Genomic DNA, 16,421 nt, shown 5'->3' on the forward strand with positions numbered 1-16,421 from the left:
TAAAAAAGAAGCCTAGTGACTATAGAGTTGCTCCATATATAATAATGCAATTTAGGGATTTTGCACCACAAAGTTATTCGCCACTTGGCTTAGTTATGGCAACTTATTCTAAAGTCACTTACATGGTGCCTCCAAGTATCAAAGACTGATTATGCTCCCTGCAACGTCTTTTTCTGTGAAGTCACTTCTGTTGGTGCAATCCATTTGCAAATTAGGAGGAGGTTTGCAAGCATCACCCCCCTCCCCCCCCCCGTCGCCCCGCCCAGAGCGCCTGGACCGAGCCCGCTATAGATGAGATGAGCATCCTGCAACTGTAATGATTCTGTAGTGTCATTTTTTTTGTTACTTAAATGCCATCTGCCACTAATGTTTCCAAAAAAGTACATTGGGGCAGGGGTGGGAGATTTGGGGGAGCAAACGAGACCGTATGGAATTGCGTGCACTGCATTGGGGGGGGGGGGGGGTATCGGGACTTTTGCTCGTCCCCCCTCTCTCCCGCCCCCCCCACCCCCCACCCCACGCACGCACACGCGATGCTGGATACTTCCCTGGCAAGACCTGTAGCAGATTGAAAAGAAGTGGCCTTTCCATCAGTGATGAAGGATCAGGAAACGTAGAGATGTGGTATGGCCATGTATGTATTCACTTAATAAAATGCAGCTTGAGCTCAACAACACACCTTTTAGAAGTCTGCCGATGTTTGTGTCTTGTGTGTGAGGGGAATGCTGGGTGGAGCAAAGTGATACTTCCTCTCGCTTGAAAATGGAAAAGCATGTCCTGTCCCTCAGTCTAAGGTCCCAAGATGAGAGAGAGCAAGCTGTGCTTTAAATTCTCCGATGGTATGCCCTAACTGTTACCAGTCCTATACCTCTCTGACCGCTGTTTTCTTCTTCTTCTTCCCTAGGCCTGTGCATGCCTGATAAAGTGCTCGAAACATGGCTGAGGTACGTACTGCCTTCTGTAGGTAGATTTTTTTTTTCTTGATAGGTTCACATTCACTGTTAATGAGATTGATTCTTTAAAAATAGTGAAAAAGTATGAATCCCTATGGCACGCTCAAGGAATGTTTGCATTCTGGAATTTTGGCACCTGATTTTTGGCAATGCTTGTACAAATGTAAAATTAAATTGACACTCCGATGCAAACCTTTATCCATCCCTACTTCTGTACCTGTTTCCCTGTCTTTGTGCCTGTCGTTGAGGCGGTTTCTTATAGCCACGGCCCTTCTGCCCCTTGACCTGTACAGAAGGTGGTCCTCCTATAGCCTCCAAAAATAAGACTCGGTAAACGCAATATAGAGTGGCTGTCTGCTAATTTAGAACGTTTCTTTTCGCCGGGCAGGGTAGGAAAAAAGGGGTTGGGTGAGGGCGGATGTGTAGTTAAGCATTTTATTTCACAAGGGCTTGCCTCTGCTCTCTAGATAGGAAGGTGAACGAGGGATGTGTTTGGACTTTGCATAGCAGGCTCAGCAAGAAGGCAGGAAGTACCAAGCAGCGGAAGAAACCACCAACAGTCTCTTTGGAAATATATGGCACATTTATTCTCAACATATTAAAAATCATCATCCACACACACCAGCATAAAACGTAACTTTAAACTCTACTCATTAAAAACATATCTAAAATCGCATGTACATATTCAGTGGTTCTCCATGTGACAGGTGGAACCTCCAACTCCACCCCATGGGCGCTGTACAGCGAGCAGTGAGGTCCCCTCATGCTAACGTGGACCTCCCTGCCATACGCTTATTTGGGGGTCGATCCCAGGAGGCACCCATTCTTTGGCTGGCACCATCTGCCTTCCGTCCCCCCTTTTCCCATTACCATTGGACCCCCACCAGCTGGCAACTACCCAGTGAGAGGCAGACGGTGCCATCGCCACTGCACCCTACCTGCCTGAGGGTCCCCCGGAAGGGGCAACTCAATGTCACCATAGTCCTCCCACTCCCCCTAACCTGTGTCATAGGTTCAGTGGCAGAAAGTTCTCAAGTAACAAATTGGTCATTCGGCTGGATAGGTGAACGCCACCCTGATGCAAGTTCTCTGACCCTCTCACCAGTCCATTGGCCACTACCCCCAGCCCCTTCCCGAGCGGATGCCAACCGAGCCAGTTCATTGTTCACTTTGCTTACTGATATGTTCAGGGGCCTAGCGGGGCCTGGCACGCCCCACCTTGTCCTTGGGATAATCTGTGACCAAGCGATACCTGCATGCGGCCAACACTTGCCCATCCAGCCAAAGAGAGCAACCAATGACTTCCGTAATTCTTTCCGACCCTACGCCACCAGGTCGTGTTCCCCCAAGGGGAGAATCACTTGTTCTGGTTCTGGCAACCGCTGGGCTGTCTTATACCTAGTCACAATGTCACGGACATTGCTGATCCGTATTCCTCCCTTTCTGATTCAGTGCACCATTACAGCTGGGCATCTCTGCACCTTCGGGCCTTTCCTCACCCTCTTTTCCATTCACCTGAAGGAGTGCCCAATTACCCAAACCACATGCATACTCTAAAGCCAACAGAAGAGCGACATGTTTGCCATGGCACAGGCATATGATATAATACACAATGACCTTCTGTCGACCTTCTGCTCTGCTTCCCTTGCCGCCCGCTCCCCGCTTTCTAACAAGATGAATGAGGTTTAAAGGAATAGTGCGATCAAAAATGGCATTGTCCCGAGCGTTTGGGCATGTTGTTTGTTCGGGCATGTTGTTTTAAGGAAACTGTGATGTATCGTAAAAACATTTCCTATGCACCTTACCTTAGTTTTTGTCACTTTTACACATGCGAAATCAATGAGTCGGGCATGGCCCTCTTGTGCTAATCTTATCTGTGGATCGATAAGGGCCCTTGCAGCATTAAATCATATCGCCTGTCCCTGAACCTGACATCACTATTCTCCAGCATGGGGTCTGGCATGGATTCACATGCTCATGAATATTCCCCGTCGTCAGGCTGGGAATCCTCGGTAAAGAAAAAATCAGTATCAGTTTCGTTTCTGATCTGTCTTTCTTAGTAGTAACCAATCACTGGTCTCTGGGTCATACTGCCCCCAGCCAATGACTGCCCTCTCCCTAAGCCCCTCCCCCGGCAGCCATCCTCAGATTTTTACCGCACGTTCAAGTGTTGAGAGTCCTCATGCTATATAGCATCACCAATCACCAATAGCAACCACAGACATGTGTCTTAACGATCGAGGACCAGTAATATAAATGAAGGGAAGGCAAAAGATGTACATTAATGGATCATACCCCACATTAAATCAGAATAATTAAATACTTCTCAATACTTTTTAGAACATTGAAATTCGAGTTTAATAGCATTCGATTGTTGATGTACAATGTACAAACATTGGGGAACATATCCCAAATGTTAAATTGAGCATATTAAGAACACTGCTGCAAATCATTTATACCGGGATGTCAACTGTTGAACAAATAATCTTTGGGTGGACAGGGCTCATTTGCAATGTTTTGTGGCATTGTATGTGTCCTAGGAACAAAATCCGGATCAATTCCATGAGTATGCATGGCTAACGCAGTCAAAGTGAGATCTTTCACAAAATCGAATTGCATTTCCTGGTATATTGTCTTGGCCAACCATTTTTTTGCTTCGTTTTGCAAAGGCTAAGGTGTAACAAAGCATCGCAAAGTTTCTGGCAGTTCTCTAATGTGCTCTCCCCAAGTTCTCTTTGTGCGCTAATACTGCTAGTAATGTCCAGGCATGCATACCGTCTATGCTGAAATGCAACCTTTTTGGCCTGTACTTTAGTCACATGTTGTGGAACACCTCCAAATCTCCCGTGTGACAGAATTCTGTGAGTCCCTTTAGGTCTCTTGAGTTTTATTGTACACTATCTTCTCGAGCTTTGTGTGGACATGAACTTGGCACCAACCACTTCTTGCGTTCCCGCTCCTCCGCTAAACGTCCATGTGCACATTTGTGAAAATGTTGGTTTTCTGTACATGATTGAACGTTCGAACAGTGGTGCATCAATGAGGTGCAATTTTTCAAGTAGAATTTCCACAGACCCATCAAAGTTTTGGATGGTTCCTGAAAGACTGAGGCAACTGTAACATAGTTTCCAAACTTATTATTTTTTTTTTTTTTCCTTTTTCTACCAACAACTGTTATTTTTTATTTTTTTTATTGACTGATTTGGCAACGTGCCATACATCAAATTGATGATGAATGTTTGGAAACTGCTCTCGCATGGCCTTGGCTATTGAAACATGTCTGTCAGTGGTTATGAGGTCTATTTGCATTCCCCTCGATTGAAGATGTTCGAGGGATTTGATGAAACCATGGCCACAGAAGATGTACATTCGGGCATCTCCGAACTCACCATTTTTTTACTTTCCATGTCTTGAAAGTGGGTATGTATTTTTCTGAAAATCCAGGGCTGTCACACTGTCCGTCGCCAGCTAGCCAGAAACGTTTGCCAGAGAATGTGCTTTTGATTGACATCTGTTCAATCTTCCAGGCTTGACTAATAGCAGGGAATAAGAATTCCCTTTTGATATTTGTAGTAGTGGGTTTTAGCAAGGAACTGAACTCCCACGCATTGATAGAAACTGGACATCTTACAAGTCGAGCTACTGAAAAGTAAAGCTGCTGAACATAGTAGATTTTCAGCAGGACCTTTGCCAAGGATCTGTTGAGCGGACAATGAAAACGTATCATGGAGGTGGACACAGCTGGCATGGATTTTCAGGTTAGTGCCTTGTAATACACGAGACACATTCACCAATGGCTCACCGCATATTTTCCCCTTCAATGTATAGACGCGTTTCAGCATCAGTATAATCTCTACCAGGCAGCTGTCGAATACAATGTATTTTGGTTCCTTTATTAGCCAATCGTGCTGCATGAATGTGGCTTGTGACTCCACTGTGGTGGACAAATCGCCCAAACTAGGCAAATTGTAGTCGAGATCTTTGGAAAGTTCCTCGGTCAATTGTGTTGAAGCTTCAGTCTCTGTTAGTTCAGCTTGTGTTATTTGCACATGAATTGGATAAACCGCCAACATCGAATGCTTACTGGATGGACCTTTTTTTGCGGGTGTAGATTGTGTCAAGTGGTCTGCGAGGAATTCAAATACATCTTCATTATATTCAGTTTCATCTTGTCGAGTTCTCACATTGTAGCAATCGTCCAAGAACACTTTGCTGGCTTCGCCGGTCACACTCCATTCAGTTTCAGGCCATTGGGCATAATTGACTGGACCACGCTGCTCCTCCAATAGTAGTTGCTCCATGGTGAAATCTGTTTGGCAAGCTACATCTTTGGTTTCATTTGTTGTCTGTGTCTTTATACTTCTTTTTCGTTCTGGGTCTCTAGGAGATGTGTTGCAATAATATGTTCAATGTACAGCACACATACAGCAGATAGCACTTTAAATACAAAAACATGTTATGAGGAAAACACCAGCCCAAAACACTTAGAGAAAACGAAATTGTTTGTAAGTTACCCTTGTTTTCTTGATTTTCTGTGAAACCGTGGTCTTCTCTTTCACAGCCGCACTAGCAAGCTGAAAAAAAACGGTGTTTATATGGTTTAAATCAAGTACATTTCATTTACACGCGAACATATTTAAATATCTACAAGCAGAACCAACTTGATTGAATTAAAAAAAGTACTACATAAAAACGTATTGCAAATGTGATTTGATGTCCAATTGTATCCAATAGTAGTTTATGTTCAACTCTGATCCATGTGCCTCCACATCTTGTGTAGATTCCTTGAATAGAATATTCATTAAAAAAAAAAGTCAATCGTATTGGAAATTAAAATCTTTCATCACACACAGCGCTTACACACACACCCTCGCAAACAGTGTACGTCGCTTAGTCAAAATAAACATTTCAAATTTCACCTGATGGTCATCCAAGATACTTGATCAGAGATCACGTTGCAAAACATACTGATTGTAATGTTGCCTTCAAACATTTTGGAATGTATTCTGCATTAGGGAGGAAGTGTAACGTTGGAACTGAAATCATAAAGTTTGAAACACTGCACGTTTATATGCATGTCACTGTCTTAATAGTATCCTATGTAGGATTTACTTTTTCATTCAAGGGAACTGTAAATACGCATAACTCATACGCTGGACTAGCTGCAAAGGACGATGTAATTGTAGTCGAAGTACCAGCATCCCCCTGTAACAGAGTACTTGTTTTTAGTACGGAGGAAAACAGCTAAATGGAACTGAGACCATGGGATGCAGACAACGGTACATATAAAGAGAAACCCCCTAAATGCCACCTAGTGTAAACAACTGACAGGATACATAAACCTTTCATATTATTTGAAATTCCAAGCATAATACATTCTCGTAAATGAAAAGTTGGATAATTAGATTTGCATTAGATATGTGGGAAGATCCAACTGTCGAACTTCTGCATGTCTTTAGGGCTCACCATTGGTATACTGGATGTGTCGGTGGTTTCGTCACTTGCGACGGTCTGTGCTTCCGTCAGTATGCTCTCCTAAAGAAATGGACATGTCAAGCAACCGATTACAAAAAACATTCTGCTTCTTTTGAAGGGCACTATGGCATTGTTTCCTATGGTCATAATTACTTCATTTGAGGCTCCATAAACCAGGGACAGATGTTTAGTAAAATGTGCTATCGTGAAAATGTAATACAATCTGGTAAATATGCAAAATTTAGTAAGACACATTTACACTGAAAGCACCAATCCGTTCATGAAGTTAACTTTTCAGTACCCCACCACCTACAGCTAATTCATCATCCGGGACTCACCCGAGGCCGTGTGTGCATCATTAGAGTTGGAATTGCATTTCTAAGCAATTTACGAGAAATTCTGTGGCAACGCTTTTTTGTGTACTTCAATTGGCCATACAGATCGTCTGTAAAGTGCAGGCTGCAGATGCGGAATGGATTGGAGCTCGCGTCATCCAAGACATCCTGTGCTCTAGTTTCAATCTTGTCCACTGCAAAACCACCATATCGAACCAGTCTTCTTATTAAATCCAGATTCCTCAGGAATGTATGAAGGACTGTGCCATGACTTTTGACATGGCTCCTAGAAGGGCAACCGAAAACCATACAAGCAGGCATTCTTGAAAAATCTATAAGATCTGTATAAAAAAATATAAATAATTACCAAAAAATTGTACTGCATGCATGAGATTGATGCAAGAAAGATGCCATTCTATTACAATGGAAATTGATTAAATATATATCGAGATCCAAGCACTTGAAACATTAGACAGTGGTATAGTCATTGAGATGAATGAACATTACATTCGGTCAAAATAAATACCAAAATATGAGATCAGAAATGGATGATTATAGAGACGTTAATATGTGACCTGCCCATACCTTGACTAACAAACAATTGGATTCAGCAAGCAGAGGAGCAAGTAGCAGGAGAACAGGTAGCACGATAAAGAGTTGCCTTCCAGTGCTCAGAGATGTTCTCCGGCAAAATATCGAGGGGTTTATAAAGGATTAGAAAAGTGGGTGTGTATGTGAATGTGTGATATGTTTCAGGAGTGGTTTGCGAGAGGGGAGCCTGGAGACACTGGGTCTGGGGAGGTGTATTGAAACGGGGCATTTCTCCCCAGGGACCAGCCCTTATTAGCATAAATGACCCAATTTCACCGACTTACAGGTCCGCTCGTGCCAAGCAATGAACTCATGCTAGAGAAATGACACCTTCAGTATAAATTTAGCATTTATTAGACATAAAGCATAACGGTAAATATAGCAGCAATTTGGGAAGTCAATACATTCAAGTTAGAGACATCGCACACAATTAGAGAAACAGTCTTACGTCTCTTGGATGTTATTAAATAGCGCTGGGGATCCAGGTCAGCTACAACGAACTGCTTGCTCAGCCAGCTCTGTAGATGACAGCGCCACAAGGTGCCGCATAAGGCATCATGCTCTGGGCACTTGCAGGAAGCGAGTCCGCGGATGAATCTCCCACCTGAGTCATGTGTGCATGCATAGTTATGCCTTTGCACTGTCAATCAGCACGACGCACGGTTCCAGAACGTTCTCCATGCAAAACATGGTGACTGATTGGGGGGGGGGGGGAACCCAGCTCAGTAAGTTTCCAACGCGCTCCCTTCTCTTCCCCTCACAACTTGGAGCCTCCATCTGCGAAAGCGCAGGAATGTTTGTTATCAGTGCGTGCAAGGTCGTACCATGCCTTCTCAGGCGAAACAGGGCGTGTTTACCTGGCATGCACTGCCACTGCAGCGAAAAGAGGAGCTGAAATAATATGCATCGCAATTAACCCCTAGTGAGCAAGCTTTACCGGCCCTGTGCTTCACCAGCTAGTGGCATAGTGCCTTGACTACAAAGCCTGGCTAGCCAAGCGCTATAATGCTTTAAGCACTCAAATACAGGTCTCTATTAGCTACTAAACTTGGGCATCTGCCCTGCCTTTCTATGCACAATGTAACATTACTTTCCTTTTCAGGCCTGCACATGTCAAATGTAGCTCCTCGTGTTACTAATGTGGGCGCTACAACACATTTCATCTATAAAAGTGTGTTTCAGCATTTAGCACATGCTTTGAATAAGCTATTAGTCTTGGCTGTTAATGCAGCCCTCTAATGGACCTAATATGGGATATAGTTAGCTGATCAGGATAATGCACCCGCAAAAATGCACGAAAATGCATTTTCCTTTCCACTACAGGAGGCCATGTGAAAAATGGCCCCTGTGCACAATGGCCCCTGTGCGGAAGATACCTTTGAAGTGTACATGGTGTTTGGCACCTTGGCCGTTCCCACACACCCAGTACTGTAGTGGGTTATAATGGAGGGGGGATGGATTGTTGTGGAGTAGGTGAGCGTAAAGGAGCATCAACCATTCTTTCATGTCCCTTATAGGCTTGCCACCAGCTGGACGAACATTTGTTTATTGTCTTATTTATTCTTTATTTTATGTATTGTCTTATTTTATTGTTATCCTATGTACTGCACTGCCCCTCCCCTTTTCCCCCACACCTTTCCCTCCCCCTCAGCCCCCCTGCACAATCTCAATGTCACCGGGCCTAGTACAATCGATGTCTCTGTCTTCCCTCGGCTCCCCCTCTTTTGCCTCGTTGCGCCTTGAAACTCTTGTGTATAGGCACGTTATCATATCATAGACAAGTGAGCGTGCTCTTGATTCACTGAAAAATTGAAACAACTATTCGTAAAAGCTCATTTGTATTTTGTTGCTTATGTTGATGGCACAAATATACTACAAATTGTATACTTCGGGTTGCAACACAGTGTGTGAAAATCCCTTGTACTGTCCGCTGTCACTGGGGAATTTGGCGTGAATGGCTCAAACGAGACAGGCGGGTATTACTCATCGAACGCGGAATCCAAGCCTCCCATAAATCCACCATGTAAATGAACGGTAGGCCACCAGCCTGTACCACCTGTGGAAGAGAAACATACATACTGTATTTAAATGAACCTGATAAGTGTACAAACCTTACTTGAAAATGCACCCTGTATCCTATGGCATAGTTGCCCGTACAAAAGTTACTTCATGGATCAATGAACTTGGACTTTGAAGTGTACACACATTACAAAAGTGAACACACATGCAATCCATAACGTTTGGGGCACAGAGAAATATTGGTTCTTAGTTGAACGTGAAGGACACATAAGATGAACACCGATTTCACAAAAGCGCAAGAAATGTATTGAATTGGCAGACTACATTCATTGGGCAGTGAGAGATCAAATTTACGACAATATAGGAGAGAAACATGAATTGTTAGTGGCCTCAGTGGTCAAAATGGCATCACACTTGGAGTACACTTACTTGTTACTTGGATTGCGAGGGTGAACTGTTGCGCGAAGTTCGTGCATAAGCACCATCCTAATCCTCAACACGGACCTTGTGAGGCAGGCTGCCTTGAACTCATGCAGCTCGGTAACGCATAGCGGTGGTGTGTCTTCTTACAATATGTAGGCCAAGCATCCAGAGTTTTCTTTGCAGCAGCAGTTCTCTTCCTCGGTTGGCATGACCTTGCAACGATTGCAGGTACACCAGGTTGAAACGTCTTCCATGCGACTTGGCTCAGGGTCCAGTGATTAGTCTTGCCAACTGTCGTCCGATGCCCCATCTTTTCCTCATCTTTCGCTATCGACTAATTCCGCCTCGAAATACTCCGGCTCAATGGTAGGGCTGTGTTGTTGCTATTATACGACAATGTTTGAATCAAATGCAAGTAACGATTGAAATAAATAGTAATGCTAGTATAAGTATCTGTTCGCAGGGGCTCCGTGCAACGAAGATAGCTGAACACAGCAGAAACGAGTCACAGGCTATATAAAAAAAAAAAAGACGGTGAAACGATTGAAAAAGCAACTCTGATGTTGTCTGGTGAGAAGTGGTGTGTTTATACTTATTGAGGAAAGAGGCGTCCTGCCATTTCCACAGAGACACGGTATTAGCTGGCGCCCAGAGAACATGGTCATGAGACGTGCATTCGCTCTGTGAATTTGGCTGTACGCGTCTAGTGATGTCAGCTTCAGGGGCGGGTGATATGATTTAGTGCCGCAGGGGCACTTGAACTTGGGAGGGGGATCGATCTACGAATAAGATTAGCACAAGATGGCCGCGCCCGACTCGTTGATTTCGCATGTGTAAAAGTGAGGAAAACTAAGGTAAGGTGCATAGGAAATGTTTTACGATCGATCAGAGTTTGCTTAAAACATGCCCGAACGCTTGGGACAATAACATTTTTGAGCGCGCTATTCCTTAAATCTTTCAATCAAGTTGATGGTTTGCATCTGTGTGAACATTGACTCCAATCTTTGCAGTTCATCTTCTCTACAGTTTTCAGGATTTTTCACTCTTGTTTATCACTCACAGGTTTCACACTCTGCAATCCATCTATAATAAAGTTCTTCCATCAGGCATTGGCTTGAGTTCTCAGTCTCTGTGACCCTCTACCATAATGTTAGTTTCTCAATAGGTAGGAGCCCTGCATTGTTCGGTCTCCTTTTTGAACTTTTTTGCTTTATCGAGATGTATTTAGCTATATCCATACCAATGTAACTTAAACATTTTTGCCACAAATTAACAACAGATCTAAGTGTAGTACAGTGGGGCAAAGACACGCCAGATGCATTTTATTTATGTCACAAATGCCCTTTTATTTAATGGAATGGGCTGGCTGAATGCCTATACGAACGGTCGGGGTTTTCTAGAAATAAGGCGTCTTCTAGGAAAAGGACGGCCAGATGTAAAGTGTGTTTTTTCGGGTCTGGTGTTGTGCACCTGCTTGAACTAAATAATCCAAAGTGCCTATTTTTAAAGTCCTTGGCCCTCCTGGGACTTCCTATTCTGCAAAGTAATGTTGAAATAGAATGCCCCACAGAAAATGTCATCCTAGTCTTTGAGCCATTTGTGGCTAAATGCTCCAACAATCGCCAACTCGGGTTCTCAAATGCCTATTCTTGAGAGACGTTGCTATCCTAATTTAACAAACAATACCAAACCGTTCCTGGGAAGGTTCTTTCGGGATCTACTCACAGTATGGGCTTCTCTGCTTTCGTCTGCACTCTTCAGTACCTTGCCCGGAAGTTGCCCACACTGCTTGCTGCTTTGTAGGCAGTTGCCCTGCCTGAAAGTTTGTGACAGCATTCCCGCCTTTTATGCGCTTGTTGGATTTACACCAACCTCCTGTATATTCATGTGATGTACTGGGACCTCCGTAGACTCTGCAGTTCTCAGAGTCTCACATATGGCCTCCTCTTGGACCTTAACCTTTCTCAAGGTTCACAACAAGTTGCTCCTGGACCTTTCAGGGTGGCTGGTGGTTAGCCTAAAAGCATGGCTAACCAGTGTCTAGGAGAGGTGCCAGTGTAGATCTTCTACAAGTCTTCAGGTTCTGAAAAGCCTGTCATCAGGTAGAAGTACCCTTTAGGTTTATTCTTCCCCCTGGTGGGTAACTCTTCTCCAGTTTCTCCTATCAAGGGAGTTGTTTGCTGCACGCCTGCTTACACCAGGATTCTTTTTCCTGCTGACTTTTCATCCTGCTATTTTTATACATGTAGGTGTGGGCACGTCCTTTCCTGACCCTTTCTGATTGGTTCTTCTCATGGACTTTCTGGATCCCTTCTTGGGATTGGTTCAGTGCTGTTGAATTCATAATTGTCTTCATTATCTTATTAGCCCAAGCTCTGCATTTGCTCAGCATTTGCTAATCTCCTGACAGAGTAACAGTCGGGTAAATTGGGACCGCAAGACTAAAAACATCAGCAGTTTCTGGTGCAATCTTGGATTTAATCAGTTAGCGTGGCACAGGTCAGTGGCTTCCTTTTTGATCTCTGGTCTGTGGACTGCCTGTTAACAGACTGTGCAAGGATGCGTGGATGTCTGGACTATTCCATGACTTTGCTTTCAGATGGTAAGTGCTTTTAGTTTCTTGCATGGTCGTAATATTATTCCACTGTGTGACTAAGTTCTTTTTTTTTTTTTTTTTCTTTTTTCCCCTCTGGCATTCGGATAGTCCGAATCCCGACCTTAAATTGCAGGTCTATTAACTTCCATGGAATTGCTTTCAAAATATTTTTTTTGGTTAGGTTCTTGCTGCTCCCATTTCAGACGCTGACCTGATTAGTTGCCATGTAACCAGTTGGGGTGATCCTTGGCGCATTCTAACCAGCTTTTATAGGGGATTCTTGGTGATCTGGCCTGAGTTTCAAGGGGAACAGCTAGCTGGTGGGGGGAGGATGGAAGGGGCCCTCCTCCCCAGCCATTCTCTGGGAGGCACATCTGGTAGTGGCAGGCCCAACCCAGTATCTGATAGCTCACTTCCCCCACCCAGAAGGGGGAAGTTGCCAGAAAGAGATTTTGAAAGCAATTCCATGGAAGTTAATAGACCTGCAATTTTAAGGTCTGGATTCAGACGACCCGAATTCCAGAGTAATTAAGCCTTCAACTGGCTCCAGGATTGGTACTGCTAAATTGTAAAGAAGTGCAGAACTCTTAGTCACACAGTGGAATAATATTACAACCGTGCAAGAAACTAATGGCGCTTACCATCTGAAAGCAAGTCCTGGAATAGTCCGGACATCGACGCATCCTTGCATAGTCTGCGAAGAGGCAGTCCACAGACCAGAGATCAAAAAGGAAGCCAAGGACCTGTGCCAAGCTAACTGATGAAATCCACGATTGCATCAGAAACTGCCATTTGTGGCTACCCTGTTTTAATAACAAATGTTCCAACGATGGCCAACTTAGTTCTCCAATGCCTATTCTTGAGAGACGTTGCTATCCTAATTTAACGAACAATACCAAACAGTTTGAGAAGGTTCTTTCGGAATCTACTCACAGTATGGGCTTCTCCACCATCCTCTCTGCTTTCGTCTCCACTCTTCAGTACCTTGCCCAGAAGTAGCTCACACTCCTTGCTGCTTTGTGTCCAAGCGTGACCCTACAACCTTCCATCAGGAACGTGTGTCCTCCTAACTTGCACCTGATCCTCCCTATTCTTGATGACACCAAGCCCCTAAACAGGTGGTTGAAATGTTCAAAGAATTGATGGGGTCATTAACAAATACTTTCCAGTATGACTTTGAATGTAAAAAATGGGGAGAAGAGTTGGTTTTAATAGGGAATGCAACAAACTTAAAAAATGAAATTGTTGAAGGTTCTGAAATAGTTTGTATATTCGAAGGGGGAGATTATTAGGGGCTGAACATAAGGTGGAAAAATGAGCATGGGAAGACTTATTCTCATAGCTGTATCCTCCAAGGACGCAAAAAGCTTTTGGGAGTTTGTTGCAAAGGCCCCCATTATGTGCGAGAGCAGACCTTAACCGAAATGTATGTGGAGGCAAAGGCTTGGGTAGATAATTTCTCCTCCTTATATGGGGGCCCTTACACTATCTTCAACTTTATCTCACTAAATACTCTCCCTCTAGACCACTTCGCTCCTCTGGCACCAACTCTTTTAGCCTGATCCATGGAATTATTTGCGTGGAAAACGCAGATTTGTGTGCCTTTCTGCCCGAAAATCCCTGTTTGAAGTATAGGTATTTTCGTGCAGAAAGGCGCGCAAATCTGCATTTTTCACGCAAATAATTCCATGAATCAGGCTCTTTGTGTGTGAAGTGTTTTGCTAAACAGAGAGCAGGCGGTCGCTCACTTTCCTCTGCAGGCTCCCTCCTTTGGAATAGCCTCCCCATGCACCTTGAGCAGGATCTTCTCGAATTCCGGAAGTTCCTCAATGTCCTCTTTTTCCTCCTCCGTCCATCCTCTGCCATTCCCACAGTTGCCTAATCTGTGTCCTTGGCCCTTATGCATCCTCTGGGCCTTGACCTCCAACACCAATTCTTCACAGCACATGTCTATCCACAGCACTTTGCCTCTGCACACCCTCTGTTCTGGAGGCTCACACTTTCACCTCCTGCTGCCCAGGCCGTGTAGCACTCCATATTCCTAGCAGTTCGTCTATGGTTCACCTACACGCTCCCCAGCACTTACCCCTCTTCCCTCTTCCCTCTTCCTTTTCGGCACTTGCACGTTCTGAAAACTCACAAGGCATAGTAGGTTCGTCACCCCCCCCTGGCTCTTAAATATTGTTTTCATGCATTTCCCACCTTTGCTCCCTCCCTGTCATATAGTCACTTTGAAACTGTATTTTCTTATTGTATAAGCACCGAACAAACAAACAAAATAAATTACCACTGTTGGTGAGCGTGGTCCACTAGTTTATTTTTTCGTTGAAGGAAGTGGAGGATGCGATTGAGCAGCAAGCACATTATCGTGCACTGGGCCCAGATGTACAAATTAGCGGCAGATTTATGGGCCCCTCTGCTGACATTTTGCTTTAATGCATTTTTGCTAAAAGAGGAATTACCACAGTCATGGAAAAATGTCATTTTTCCTATTTTTAAGAAAGGCATTTGCAAATTCCTACTGGCCTACAGACCTATATCGCTTTTGGACACATTCAACATTTTTGGTCACATTGTACTGGGTCGCATTGCGGAATGGATTCTGTCACACTCGGTGGTTTCAGACATTCAATATGGTTTCAGACCTAGTGTAGGGACTTGTGGTCAGGCTCTGAATTTATATTTGGTGGGGGCACAATCTCTGAAAAGGGAGAACAAATCTACCTGGCCTTCATGGACCTAAGCACCGTGTTTGGTAAACCAAGATGAGCTCTGGTCGGTGCTTGAGCCCATGGGCTGTACTGCTCGGATACTGATGGTCCTGCAGTTGGTACATGGAGGCACCAAGGCATGCGTTTGGATTGGGGAGCAGGGACAATGTACTAGATTTTCTATGTCAACAAAGGTGTCCGTCGGGGCTGAGTCCTGGCACCGGTCATATTTACACTATATATAAATGGTCTCTATAAGGCTCTTGTTGATTCAAATGTAGAGTACCCCTGTGTGGGCAATAAACCCTTTCTTTTGATAGCTTATGCTTATGATCCGGTAGTCATTGCTCACACGCCCAACGCCCTGCAGAGATTGATCAACGAGTACACAAAATAATCTACCATAAGCATAGAGTAGGATACCCTGCTCTCTCTCATATGCCCAAATAAGGGACACCTAGGTCGGTACATTTACTTTATATTGGATAATAAATCCTGTGGCACTCTTTATAAAAACAAAAAAGTCATTTGATGATGTTGCTTCTTCAAATCTCTCAAAAACACATGGACAAGTTCATTTCCTTGAACAATTTATTACTATTAATACACATTAAAATGACATCGAGCATTACTAATTCAGACCAATGGCCTCTGTGCAAAATTGCAGTAAAGTGCTACAAAAACTCCATAAAGTGCAAATTGCATGAAAGTGCTTGCTTAAAGTGCAACAGTATTTTAATGAACTGTATGTAGGAATTGTATACAAGTGTCCTATTACTGGAAATAAAGTCCAAGTAACCTTATTTTGTACATGGTCCCCAGCTGATAACGTGTGATTACAACAATTCTAATCATAGATACCTAACGCGTACAATTTATCAACGTTTAGGATGCCACATAACATAGAGGGAGACTGACCACCCCTCTAGTATGACAAAAAGACGTCCCAGATTAAACGTCGATATTCAAGTGTCTACACTGTGTTTTACGGCCTAAATTAGGGCGGAATACATTCATCCGTGATGTTTCCTCCAATGTCACAGAGGGCCTTCATCAGGACGTATACCAACTTAAATACTGAAATGAATTCATGTACATGTTGCAGTAGAGACTTTCTGTTCCAAAGTAATCTCTGTGAAATAAAAACAGAGACATTTGTAAAACAGTTTACATTTTCATTAATGATTTTGGTTTGGCAACTTAGTCAACAGAATAACTTTCATTGGTGTTCCACTTAGGCATGGGGCTTTTTATTTTCTATTCCAAGCTCGATTTGTGGACTTGATCCCTGCCATCCGCACATACATGTGCTCTTGTG

General features: G+C 43.8%; 1 protein-coding gene across 5 annotated transcripts in view; it reads left to right on the top strand.

The window, feature by feature from the left end:
* Window positions 1–16,421, top strand: part of LAMTOR3 (late endosomal/lysosomal adaptor, MAPK and MTOR activator 3) — a 342,388-nt gene that overhangs the window by 60,646 nt on the left and 265,321 nt on the right. For 3 of the 5 annotated variants that reach the window (XM_069630714.1, XM_069630715.1, XM_069630716.1), the window contains one exon: window positions 905–960. In XM_069630714.1, coding sequence (XP_069486815.1) covers window positions 913–960 — 48 coding nt within the window. In that variant the 5' untranslated portion in view covers window positions 905–912. The remainder of the gene's footprint in view (window positions 1–904; window positions 961–16,421) is intronic. The other 2 variants (XM_069630717.1, XM_069630718.1) reach the window with 1 other exon arrangement.

This window comes from Ambystoma mexicanum, chromosome 6q (genome assembly GCF_040938575.1).
Source record: "Ambystoma mexicanum isolate Mex_15411 chromosome 6q, UKY_AmexF1_1, whole genome shotgun sequence".
In the NCBI taxonomy this organism is placed as follows: domain Eukaryota; kingdom Metazoa; phylum Chordata; class Amphibia; order Caudata; family Ambystomatidae; genus Ambystoma; species Ambystoma mexicanum.